This window comes from Polistes canadensis, unplaced genomic scaffold (assembly GCF_001313835.1).
Source record: "Polistes canadensis isolate GaletaPanama2010 unplaced genomic scaffold, ASM131383v1 scaffold_98, whole genome shotgun sequence".
Lineage (NCBI taxonomy): Eukaryota > Metazoa > Arthropoda > Insecta > Hymenoptera > Vespidae > Polistes > Polistes canadensis.
The window spans coordinates 303,241-317,308 of NW_014569645.1; the positions used below are offsets into that span (position 1 = coordinate 303,241).

At 34.7% G+C, this 14,068-nt stretch overlaps 1 protein-coding gene across 9 annotated transcripts; it reads left to right on the forward strand.

Moving 5' to 3' along the window:
* Positions 1-718: 718 nt before the first annotated feature.
* Positions 719-13,875, forward strand: LOC106787305 (ammonium transporter Rh type B). 9 transcript variants are annotated; one of them, XM_014749542.1, is made up of 13 exons: positions 2,995-3,012; positions 3,081-3,171; positions 3,248-3,433; positions 4,483-4,618; positions 5,020-5,085; positions 9,357-9,543; positions 9,933-10,083; positions 10,565-10,712; positions 10,890-11,108; positions 11,298-11,380; positions 12,140-12,283; positions 12,759-12,924; positions 13,405-13,875. In XM_014749542.1, the coding sequence occupies exons 3-13, from the start codon at positions 3,425-3,427 to the stop codon at positions 13,566-13,568; spliced, it is 1,473 nt and encodes a 490-aa protein (XP_014605028.1). In that variant the 5' UTR covers positions 2,995-3,012; positions 3,081-3,171; positions 3,248-3,424; the 3' UTR covers positions 13,569-13,875. The 9 variants fall into 9 exon arrangements, with proteins under 9 accessions (XP_014605034.1, XP_014605036.1, XP_014605033.1 ...); XM_014749550.1 differs by having other exon boundaries at positions 2,834-3,171; positions 5,023-5,085; positions 9,366-9,543; XM_014749547.1 differs by having other exon boundaries at positions 2,835-3,171; positions 9,366-9,543.
* Positions 13,876-14,068: the final 193 nt, after the last annotated feature.

The following is a 14,068-nucleotide window of genomic DNA, read 5'->3' on the forward strand; positions in this document are numbered from 1 at the left end:
ATGAATAATTATGTGGATTTACTGCCGAACTCTAATGTGTATTATATGTTCTTTTGTAAGATTTAACAATGATGGAAAATAAATCTACGAGAAAATATTTGCAATTGTAATAAATAATGAACCTTTATCTTTATCCTAAATCCATCACGCAGAAAAATAATTTTAAATTGTATTTCAATTGTAAATTACCTTTAACATCCATTTCATTTCTCATTCGAAATATCATTTAAACAGTTTGTCATTTTTAACTAAAATTTCTATAGGGTGATTTACACAGGAACGTGTTGATTAATTTAATATAATATTTGAAGTTTCGATAGAGTAACAAACGCGTGAATACTTTGATAGTATATTAAAACTATAAGAAATCGGTCAACAAGAAAGAAATTTTCTATGGAAGGAAAAATATTATCTTCCTTAAATTAATTCGAATAATATGAAATTTGGACTGCACGTATATTACGTCAGACAGAATGTTGTTGCATATAACAAACGTAAACAAATTTATCTCGAGTTAAGTAAGCGCGTGCGACCGTGAAGACTAATTTAGATCATGGCATCTAATCATATTGGTATACACAGAAGATGCATGCATTCGTGTATATATATCTTTGCACGTAAATGTAATATGTAGGTATGTATTTCCTCGTAAATATATATATATATATATATATATGTGTGTGTGTTTCTCGTGTCTTCGGTCACTTTCCGTTCACGTTCCTATGACAAAATCGATCGCGTGTAGTCGAATCGACATCGAATATATTTCTCTCGTCGTGTGTCGAGTTCCACTTTGCTCGTCCTTCCAACTTGGAAGTTTCTTCGTGAATCAAACATAGCTAAAATAAAATCCAAGAGTAATAGTAGTAGTAGTAGTAGTAGTAACTTTGATATCCAACTTCAAATACGATATCCTAGCGGAGACAAATTATAAAAATCGTCGTATAAAACACTTGGAGTATATATCCGGAAACGTGACAAGACCGGTCAACAATTATTAGTAAGTTCCAATATATTTTCAATCCTTTTATTTATTATTTTATTCGCGTTTGATAAAATAACGTTAAACACTTGGTAACAGTTAATACGCGGATTGGTTTATTATATGATCGATCACGTTGACAAACAATTATAAATTATATTGAACAATTTGCCAATGATTTAAATAATAAATACACAATTATTTTCTAATTATTATTATTATTACAAACTTCTATATTATATTTTCATTTTTTCGAAATAAGAACTTACAATTATAATGAGCAAGAGAGAGAGAGAGAGAGAGAGAGATAGATATTAAAGCTTCTTAAAAATTCCATTTGGAGGAAGCTTCTTCTAGGACGGTTTTAAGCCGACAAAAAAAAGCTCTTCTTTCTTTTTCTCTCTATTACACTAAACGTTGACGATAACCAAGCTCACCCTGTCCCGTCAACATCCTATGCTTCTGTCTTTCCCCAACTCCGTATTTCTTCTCACGAATGTCATTAGTATTTAGAATGAGAGTGAGCACAATAAATCCTCATTTCCTTCATCGTCCTACTTTCAATTAGCCCCTTTAATTGCCAACGACCAGAGGTTTCGCGTTACACAGCTTAACACACAACAATCAAGAATTCAAAGATGTTGGATGATGAGCATCGTTTCTCTCTCTCTCTCTCTCTCTCTCTCGTTCTCTCTCTGTCTTTTTCTTTCTTTTGGTATCCTATTCTTCGAGAGAGATTTGAACAGAAGGGATATCGCTATTAGTGCTTTCTCAAGTTCTTTGTCTATTTTCCTAGAACTACGAGAGACAAAAACAATGACGAGTAAAATAATAATAATAATAATAATGAAAGGCAAGAGAGAATAGGAAAATAGGAATTATGGGGTTGAGGGTGAGGACTGAAGAATTCATGTAAAATGGTTTAATTGTCGTCAATTTTCTAACGTCTACGTAGTTAATATAAACAGCGATGACGATCTTGTTAAAAGTTACAGTACACGATTCGACGTCTTTACGAAGAGTACGATAAAGTTTTTCTCGCGTTGATTTGTCAACTATTTTTGTTCATTCTCGATAATATTTTCCTTTAATCAATTGCATTAAATCAAACTTGTAAGAGTTATGGTTGTGTTGTTCGTATGAAATAATATTGGTTCAATGTGTTCGAACGTATTATCAGTTGTGAGATTTCAGTGCTCTACGCATATGTATAAGATTTTGTAGAATTTTAAAAAGAAGTCTAGGTTTTATGCACTGCCTAAATAAATTTTGCAATCATCGATGTATACGTCGATAGATTTTAATTTGCAGATAAATACAACGGAAGAAAAAATTTGATTCGAACGAAACGATCAATAATATTTTTATGCACCTACTATGCATCCGTTTGGAATCGATGGAATAACGATTGCGTGACGTACTATACTTTTTTCTCTCTCTCTCTCTCTTTCTTTCTTTCGTTTCTGACAAAGTAGTATTCTTTCGCAAATTGATGACAACAGCAATTTATTTATCGTCGCATGTGACATGCATAGAGAATCGATGCTCTCGAACAACGATCAAGTTGATTCAAAAACACTTACATATTTAGTACCTACGAATTACTCGTTCATTATTTATGACAAATTAATTCACGTAGGAAATTGAAATACGTATTATTAACGTGGATTTATTTGACAGGAATCGTCTTGTCGTTTAAACAATCTCTCTTTGACAAATTTGTAAATTTGAAAATACATTACATAATATATTTTCTATCTCTTTGGAATCATACACACGTATTATATTGTATAAATTCCTCTCATTTAAAAAAAAAAATAAAATAAATAGGAGTTTCAATACCTTGTTAAAACATAGAAGCATGGACAATAAGAGAATAGCGTATATCCGTTAGGGTTACTTAAACGTCATAACAGAGAGGAGGTCAGTTAGTATAGAAAGTTTGAACGGTATAGAAGTCGTGTAATGTAAAAAAAAAGATTTCAAAATGAACAAACAAATTCAAAATTAAAATGAATTTTCATTGAAAGGTAAAATCAAAAGATATACCTTATTGTTAATCGACTTGATTGTGTTTCATCGTTATTTTTTTAATTAGTTAGTTAGGTAGATTAATTAAAGTAAACTAAAGAACTAAAATAATACGTTCGAATCGTTAACCGAGTATCCGTAAATGGGAGTATAAGTAGGTAAGTTATAATATTAATATAATCACACACACATACACGCGTGCGAATAGAAAGATAGGTTTAATTGAAAACCTAGGAAGAGCAGGACGAGGACGTTGCAATAGTTGAACGAATTCGGTGTACGATAGTGGTGGTGGTGCTCTGGTGCACTCGTGTATTTGCGCTGAACGCAAGGACGGTAAAGAGGATAAAGAGGATAAAGAGGATTACTGGTACGATCGAATAAAGAGGAGAAAAGCAACCGCATCTAGCTATGGGAAAGGTACAACAACATTCTACTCAAATAAATATCAAATATAGACTCCCTTTTCTATTTTCTATTTCATCGGAGTCCATGCTAAAGAATATTTGACAATGTTATCTTAGCTTATATTTAACCATACGATTAACAAATACAGTATTGCTTATTCGATAATCATATTTGGGGAGAAAGAAAAAGTTTTCTGTTATGTGGTTTCAATGGGAACAAAAATTAATACAAGTTTTCCTTCATATTTATCCAACCTTCTCGAAATGCTTCGAAAACATTTTTCCGTTGGTTGCTTATTGTTAGTTCTTTAGCAATATCGCGACCAATAATGTGCCGGTCTCTCTAAAACATCGGCAGGTTACATTCGCAAAAAAAAATCAATAGAACAGGGGTTGGGGGATACATACATATCTATGGGTCTACATTATACGTCCTTTGTAATTTCGTTTGGAAAATAACAGAAATTCCATTGCTCGGTGGTAACTTTTAGCAACGCGGGATGCAACGACCCACGAGATAGAGATAAAGAGATAAAAAGATAATGTGGGAGAGAGAGATGATACGAGGGGGAAGACGCGGGGGACATTTTCAAAACGATAACAAAAGACCGTACCTCGTAACGAGAGAAAGAAAGAGAGAATATCGTCGGTGGTGGTTGTTGTTGGTCGTGTTGTTGAAAAGTGCATGGAGTGCGATGTTTTCGAAAGTTATTTTCTACGAGGATCGGGTAACGGCGGAAGGGCGAGTGGTTCGAGGGAAAAGGGAAAGGGAGAGATGGGTAGAAACGCATTCCACCAAGTGGATTATGAATAACAAGTTAATAACTTTGTCCCGTGAAAAGCGGCATAATATTACGCAATAAACATAACTGTACAAACTGTTTTTAATTAAACTTGACGAGTGAAACATAAAAGAGACTTACGCTATTAGTACAATATCGAAGCTGGTATTTGTTTAAATTTAATACTTCTTCTTCTTCTATTTTGTCTTTTTTTCAACGTGAAAAAAACATTGTAGATTTTTCTTATATATACATATAACAAGGAATTTTAATTCAACAGGGTATGCTGTCAGTATGCGGGGAAAAGCAGCAGGTGGTTTTGTTATTCCTGATCGAAATCATTTTGATCGTCCTGATCGGAACTTTGACGACTTACGGACCTGAAGCTAACGCTAATCTTCTGAAAAATCTTAAGGGTCAGTAGTAATAAAATAACGCTAGATATCGATATGATATGAAAAGTAAAATAAACTTTTGATTCGAACTTAAAATATCATCAACATCATCACTAGAGATCATTTTTATCGAACAAGTAAAATCATTAAAGAAACAATTTTCGAAAAGGAAGCTTTTACACAAAAAACAATACGGAAATAGGTTGCTATTCGTTAACCTAAATTGTTAAATAGTTAAGAATACATAGTCTCGATTGAAAGTAAAAGTAAAAGTAAAAGGGAAATAGAAGAGAATAAATACATACACGTGTAGGGCTTACAAATACGCTTACAAATAAAGTTAGATAGAAACTGGTGCACTCGTTTAAGATGCTGCTTTCTACCCCGATGTAATCCGAAATAAGTGAATATTAAATTTTCAGTAGACGACAATGGGAACAACGAACACGACAGGAAACCGCAGACCGATCCATTACGTATTTATCCGAGTGAGTAAATTAAATTACTTATCTTTTTCTTTTATATATTTTTCTATACTATAACAAATTAATACGACGTGTTGCACGTACGTTTTATATAGTAATATATATAAATAAATAATGATTATACGTTAGAGTTATCACATAAAATATTATAAAGAATGAATGAAATATTTGTATGTATCAGTATGATTAAAAAAGCCGTACGCTAACAACAATAAGAACGCTCGTTTTCACAGATTTAGCTTATCGTATGCATATATAGGTCACGTAACACATGACTTATCATTAAAGCCTGCTATACATAATAGCGATAATTCTTTCTACTTTATGATCCGCCTGAAAAATTAACAAACTATTTCGAATTGTTAAATGAAAATTAATATTATGAAAAGTTCCGAGCCAATCGTGCAGAAAAGGGGGTATAGCAAATATTCGTCAGGATTTTTCTCACTGGGGTTGTTACACCTTGATTTTCTTTTTACACGCGTGCACTATGAATAAATAAAAATTTGACGTAGAAAGAAAAGGTCGGTCTCGATGTTTCTTTCTTTCTTTATTTCTTTCTTTCTTTTCTACGGTACGATTCGACCGATCATAAATTTTTCAAACGAATTTATACCTTTATCGTATAAAATCTGTTTTGTTAGTTGGACACCGCTGATATACAGGATCAGCGTGTAGGATAAACGGCCTATCATCTGTCTCTGTTTCTCTAACCCCTCCTGCCACCCCCTTTCCCTTTCCCTTTCTCTCACTCTCTCTCCCTCTCTCTCTCTTTCCCCCTGCATCCGTTAAATGCAATTTATCTTTCGCGCGTCACAATGCAGAATTTAATTAACGCTTTATCGAGCGAAAACGACACATCGTTCGGAGCTACGTTTACCTTGTTGGTCTCATGCGAATTTCAGCATTAGTGTATTAATGACACGACTAATATATCGATGATTTCCTCTCTCCCTTTCTCTCATGCATAAACGTATCTATCTAGGTATACACACGCTTGTACAATTCCAACTACGGAAATATCAAAAGCAGATACTCGTGTTAGACTCGCACGAAAGCGCATAAAGTGTGAAACTATACGAGAAAGAGAGAGAGGAGGAGAGAGGGGAAGAGAGGGAGAGGAAGAGAGGAACTCGCATCGTTGCCTGCTGCAACGGCCAAGATTTAAACGACAACCCTCCTTCGCTCGGCTTCTCATGAATATGTAATATTCGTTAATTGTTACACGCGTTATTTAATCAGACTCAACGGGGGGGGGGGGGTGTACGATTTTATACTAGAAATTAAAAATTGTCTTAATGTTATTTATTATACGTCATCGTCACGAGAACATTTCTTATCAACGTAAGAGAAAAATGTGTTAATGTTCAATCGATATTATTTTCTATATGATGTTTGCTAAATAATGTTTTAATTAAGACAAAATTCTTCATTAAGTTTCTCCCCGAGTTGTATTGAAAAAAGAAATAAAGAAAAAATTTATCTCGCCGTTGAAAGTAACAACGCGTTAACAAGATTTTTTGTTCGTAGAGAAAATCTCGGGGTAATTGAGTTAGACGCATCGAATCAATCCATTTCGTGGATAGATCGGATAGCTGCGAATACCGCGAATGCACCATTTGCATTTGCAGCAAGGTGTGCGTCATAAATCACCTGGGTGATGCGCCGTTTAATCGCCATTCCGATGTGCTTGCTTGCTTGCTTGTACAACGAGATCCTCGACAGGACGTATTATTTACAAACCAATGAAAAAAAGTCCCTCGTTTCTCCCTCTCAATTTTAATTTTCCTTTTTTTCTTTGATTGGCTATTATAAAGTGAAACCAATGTTCCTGCGTTATTCTTTTCCAAAAGTAAATTTTAATAAAAACAATCCATTATGCAATTGGTAAAGTAAAGTTTCAAACGAACTTTAAATTCAGCCTAATAAATATCAAAAATAAAATAATAGGAGAATGAGAATAAGTAAAAAGTCATGGGGGTGGAGAGGAATAATCGTACGTGTCTAATGTAAGACGTATCGAGAATAAAATGAAATAAAATAAATCTATGATGAAAACGTATTAGAACGTGTGCTAATTATAGAAGAATACTTTTGCGAAATATGAAAGACTCGGGTGAATTATCGTACGGGGCCACGTAGTTACCCGATCTTATACACCTACGAACTAAATGCAAACATAGAATAGGAAAGAACAAAACGGAGAAAGAGGAAGAAGCGAAACCCGACGACGACGACGACGACGACATAGTATTCCTAGTACAATTGGTACATTACTGCTCATGGTATTATCCGTTGGCAACGAACACGCGAACTTTCCCATAGAGAAGAGAAGAGAAAGATAATTTCCTTTAGGCGACATATAAAACGAGACGAAATTACATATCATTCCTATTTAAATCTTTCAACTAGAATCTAACAACATTTTCTCTCTCGGTGTTTTAGAAATCCTTTAAATCTACTACCCGTCATGGTTTCAATCAAAATTATTATATCCATCCTTCTTCCAGGCTCGATGATTCGTCTGACACTAAATTAAAAGACAACCAACAATTAGGGGAAAAAAATAAATTAATTCAAAAGAAAAAAAGTCGAATCGTTCGTTAATATTAGAAAGGAAAAGATTATATATTAGGGAGGGGGATGAAAGTATGCACGTTTATGTGTTAGGGAGATCTCGCCCCCGGGTGCCACTAACGGTATAATATCGAGAACCCAAGAATGGGCTCAGGGGCAATACACTGTGGATCAGGGAAAAAGCTCTCGAGGATGACGAGTACTAGACTAGCGAATATTCGGTGAACGAGGGGGGGTGAGGAGGGGGTTCTACCACACCCGAATGTGATCGTAGTACTCCTCTTCTTTCTCGAGGGTTTCCTTCTCGTTGTGCTTTTTTGGGGCCACGTTCGATTACGCCCTCGAGGCAACAGCAGCAACGTACGTTGCTGCTAACAGGTAGAACAGCTTTGCGCCTCATCTAAATGGAAAACCGAATTTCTTTGCCGATCACATATACCCTCTCTCTCTCTCTCTCTCTCTCTCTTTCATTTTCTTTTTAGGTACAACCATAGGGTGCTCCTTATGCGATCACTATACATGTTGCTTTGATATAACTTTTGATAAAGAATATACAATTTAATTAATTTATTTTGGAAACGTTGAAAAAAATATTTGTTTAATCAAATATGTGTTTGTTAATTAAATATCGTGAAAAGTTCTCGTAATATTCTATATTCTAATTTTGAGAATTATTCCTATGTCGTTTTGTTGCTTTTACTTTATTCCCATTCTTCCTTATTTTCTACCCCACCCACCCCTAGCGAAATATTCTAAGAAGAAGGTTTAACTTTGGTGAAAGATAACGAGAAAGTGAATGAGAGAGATAGAGAGAGAGACATGTGTGTGTAATATTCCGAGAAACTCGTGTACCTTTATAACGAACCGAAGAGACAAGAACGACGACGACGACGACGACAAGGACCTAGACAAGAATGAAAGTTGGAAAGAGAAAAAGTAGCAGCACTACTACCACCACTACCTCCGGCAGGACCAACTCGAGGATGTGAACGAGGACGAAGGACGGCAGGCAAGAGGGCTTAACTTTACGGTCGAGACGGATAAAGTACGTATATTAACGTCACGAGACCATACCGGAAAGCCCTTTGTGAATACACGTCTCATTGTGTTACGTAAAATTGTGTTATACATACGTAACGAAAGATGCATTCTCATGTTTCTCTCTCGTATCCTACAATTGTCTTTCTTTACCTTATTAGACAAACAAAATATCAATGGAAAATATAATAAACGTAGAAACTTGGTATCGATTGATGTAAAAAATCGAATAATCAATGGGGGAAAAAACTTCGATTCGTATTAATACAGTTTATAGGAAACGTCAAAGGAAAATTAGGTCGTTGACGAGCGCAAACTTTTATAAAGGATAATGAAATAGATATTTTTTTACAGGTAACTCCTCGAATGAATATTCCCTTTCCCGAATAAAAATCGTCGACGTTATTTCACACGCTTAATTATTCTAACGTAAACAACGTAATATTACGAGGATTAATTATTAACACCACGTTATTAATAATACTCCGGCGCGTAAAGAAACGACGACGTGAGTTCATTTAACTGCACGCGAGCAAAAGTATTATAATAATATCTTACACGCATGTGGTTTTTTTTTTCTTTTTCTGCTTGTTCTACAATATCGTATTTTCTGTTTCCTCCTTATTTTGCCCCCGTTTCGTCCAATTAAAACGACTAAGTGTATCAAGATGTTCACGTGATGATCTGGATCGGATTTGGATACCTGATGACATTCCTCAAGAGATATGGTCAAAGTGCTATCGGATTGACCTTTTTGATCAGTGCTGTCCTCGTACAAGTCGCTTTGATCTGCGAAGGGGTCTTGCATTTCGACAAAAACAACAAGGCTCATTTATCTTTGGCCAGGTTAGAACAAATAATTGCAAAATTATTGATCTTACGAATCATTCTAAATCATTCAACGAAAAGTTCATCTCAAACGTAGTCTTTTCGCGATTTATCTCCAATAATTTTGATAAAACTACACGTCTAGTGTTTTATATCGTCGTAAAAAGAAAGATAATAAAATCGTTCATAAAAATTCAACAATTTTAAAAAGAAACTACGTGTCATTTCGTCGCGTTTTAAAATAACACATTATGAATATTAAATATTATATTCTAACATATATCTCTCTCTCCTTTTTGAATTTCTATCTATATCTTCCTTCTCCTTTCTGTATCATCGCAGACATGAATTTAATAATTCATGCTAAATATTAAATCAATCGATTCGAAAATTGTATCAATTTCTAGTCTACTCAGTGCCGACGTTGCTGTCGCAGCTCCATTGATATCCATGGGAGCTCTTCTTGGTAAGACGACCTATATGCAGCTCGTATTTATGGGTATCGTCGAACTGATCGTGTACACCATCAACAAGTACATAGGCGAGCATCATCTTATGGCAAGTTCATTTATGAAATATTCTTGCATTAGTAGGTCGTCTCAGAACTACTACTATAAGGGTTGAGTGACACGATTATTATTATGGAATTAGAATCTTCATAATTCGCATCAAATTGAAATCTAACATAAGTATTTTTTTTTTCTATTACTATGTATAATATAATTTAATTGAAAATAATAAGATAACAATTTATAAAAATAAGTGATTTGATTAAAAAAGAGGATAAGATTTATTTTCAACGTTGCATGTTCAATATATTTCGATGGGAGAGTATTGAAAAGGTATTGAAAGAAAAGAAAAAGGAAAAAAAAGTTAGGTTCGTATATTTCTGGGTCGGGTCAGTTCACGTTCACGCACCAGCAGCTGTCCGTGAAAATCGATCTACGATAGGTCGACTATAACCCGTCGTCGACCCCTCCTGTCTTATTTCTTTTATTCTCGAGTGCAACGGAATGAAAAGTTTCTTCTTATTTCATAGGCCGTCGATGCCGGTGACAGCATGTACGTTCATGCCTTTGGTGCATATTTCGGATTGGCCGTCAGTTTCGTCTTCGGTAGGAAGGATAAACCAAAGGAACATCATCTCGAGGGACCCTCATATCAGTCGGATATATTTGCAATGATCGGTAAAATTATTCGACTAAATAATATTAACATTCGGATGCATCAAATAATTTGTTAATAATCGTAAGAAAGTGACTAATTAATTGAATATTCTATGACAAGGATATATTGATCCCTGTCATCCTAGATGATAGATAAAAGTTGAAGAGATTGATAGAAAATTTGTATTTGAACAAAAGGTACGGTTTTCCTCTGGCTGTTTTGGCCATCGTTCAACAGTGCATCCCTCGATGGGGATAGCCAACAGAGGGCTATAATAAACACTCTCCTCTCGATCTCGGGAAGTTGCGTGATCGCCTTCGCCACGTCCGCTCTAATTTCAAAGGATAACAAATTCAACATGGTCCACGTACAAAACTCTACTCTTGCTGGTGGTGTTGCCATCGGCACTGCCGCAGGTATTTACACAATACCATTTCCTCTCCCTTAATTGCAGGTAATTACAGGAGCATTCGTAAGCACCCCTTTAAACATTCGATCCCATCGTATAATACCTCTACAACCATATTCAAACATATTCAACCATATTCTACAATCCAAGTAGGAAATGCAATATTATTCTACAATGTTCTTATTTCCTTTAACAGGTATGATGTGTAAACCAATAGGAGCACTGATCATTGGTTCTTTGGCCGGTTTACTCAGTGTCCTCGGATACAAATATCTAACGGTATTTGATATTTATCTTTTAATTAACGACCGAAGTTAAACGAGCTCGCAATTAACGCCCGCAGAGTGACCGTGTTTTCCTTCGTTTGACCGAAATACAAAATCACACTTGATCTGTCATACGGGTTAATTTAATGCTTGGGAATCCTACTAGTAGTAGTAGTTAGCAGTTCACAAAATATCAAATAGATTTTTTCGATTTAAATGCAACCAACTAATTTGTTTTTTTTCTAAGACTAATTTTAAAGGCGATTCCAAACTTTGTGGGGTCCAGTGGTTAATAAATTATCGAATGAAAAACCAATTAAATGAACTCTCCCATATACAAGACCTAAAAAATACTTGGAAATTCTCCCTTAATCTTGATTAAAAAAGGAAAAAGGAAAAAAGCGGTTGAAGTAAATTATCTATCCAGGCACCCTTTCTAAAAATAGTTTAAAGAAAGTTCTCGGTCATCGTTGAACGAATCCATCAACCCTTTTCTCTCTCTCTCTCTCTCTCTCTCTCGCCCTCGTGGAACATTTTGTGGTCCCGGAGTAAGAGCCGATCCGAGTTGCCCTCGCAAACGGTCCGTGGAAAGGGCTCGTAAATCCGACACGAAATCCTACAAAATCGGGGGTGCAAGGGTCGCGAAACGTAAAATGCGCTACGATAAATCGGTAATACGTGTGTGTAGTAGTAAGCTAGTATAAGTAAGTAAGTAAGTAAGTAAGTAAGTAAGTAAAGTAAAGTAATAGTTGTCATGTATATATGTTTTCAGCCATTTATACAGAAACGGCTAGGTATCCACGATACTTGCGGGGTTCACAATTTGCACGGAATGCCAGGAGTGCTCGCTGGAATTTTCGGTGCGATCATGGCAGCACTTGCTACACAAAATTCTTACGATTATTCTCTTTACGAGGTACGTAATTCTCTAAAAACGTACCTTAGCTTTTTACCTCCCTCTCTCTCTCTCTCTCTCTCTCTCTCTCTCTCTCTCTCTCTCTCTCTCTCTCTCTATTTCTCTTTTTCTAAAAGTATATCTACTAACAGAGTTTGCTAAATTTTTAACCGTTGTCTAGATTCTATTCTTGAAAAATGACCTTTCTTCTTATTTCCATTTTTCACCTTTCCTTTATTTTTAGAACCACTCGCCCGCTAGCTTTTTTACGGAATTTTTGTTTTTCCTATTTGTCCACCCTCTCCTGTCCAAGAGCCAACAACAATCGATCTTTTCAATATTTTCATTCACTCCCCTGTTATCCCTAACTTTTCATAGTCGTGTCAATTACCCTAACTCTCGTCACGTAAATCTAAAATCTTCCAAAGTCTCATTCGATTTCGTTTTCCTCCCGTTGTTCCATATTTAAACTTTGCTTTTACAAATGTTCATACAGATTTTCCCAGCGAGGGCGCCTAGTTTAGAAAAATTAAGCCCCGAGATGAGAAACGATTATGGTATTTTACCTGGTAACGATAGAACGGCGTTACAACAAGCAGGCTACCAAATACTTGCGTTGACTGTTACCTTACTAATGGCTACCATTTCCGGCGTAATAACAGGTAAGCGAAAGCAAGTGGACTCGAATATACGCACCCACAATTCCGAACAATACATTTACAATTTACAAGAACCTATTTTGAAATTTATATACGAATAAAACGAACGAAAGAAAAACTTTTAACACTTTTTTTCTCGGCTGGAAAGATTCATTATTTTTTTCGCGACAAGTACAAACATAATTTACGGTTCGCGTTAATTTATTCGCGTTAAAATACCCCCTTGATTCTTTTTATTTAAATTATTTGTTTAATATCAAACGTTAAGCAACACGACAATTCTAAATTTATTTACTCCGAAATCGTAATCAGTTTTAAATAATTATAGTAATATAATTGGGAACGCGATTACGAAATATTCGCGAGTACATTTCGTAAGTATTTCAAACGTAGAAGAAACAAGCATGCGCGTTGCAACGCGCCAAAACGAATATTTTCAATTAACGTAGACACGTGTTCATACATTTACCATCATTGTTTTAGGATTAATTCTGCGTACATCTGTTTGCGGATCTGTCGCGGAGGAAGACAAATTCGACGACGCTGTTCATTGGGAATTAGAAGAAGAGGAAGGCTTGCATGAAATTTCCAAAATTAAAGAAAGAAATAATCAAGCCAACGATCAATTACCAATGGGTACTATTTGAAAAAACAAAGTTTCTCTTATTTCTTATCAAATCTTATTCAAAAATTCACTTTTATTATTGTTGTTAGATTAAATGATACTATTGTGAAAATATTCTCTTTTTAATTACAACCATACATATTTGATAATAATTTTAATAATTGTTCGTAATAAAACATAAAACTTCTCTATGAAAATGTAAAATAATTTATGAATAAGTTCGACCATTGAAACAAATATAATTATTGTGACAAAAGTTTTGAAGAAAGATAGTGAAATAAGAACAAATCTTTTTAGATGCTTTTAAATAAATCTCATTAAAATATCAACAATCCTAAACTATATTATTTCTTATTAATAAAAAATAAAAAAATATCCACGATGACAATTTACTTATAACACAGATACATTGCGAACAAACAGCGATACTTTGAATGATTTTAATAAATTTCCTTTATAAAACCGTTGTATTAAATCTATACAATAAATATAATGTTAAATAATTTGTAATGTAATCCATTA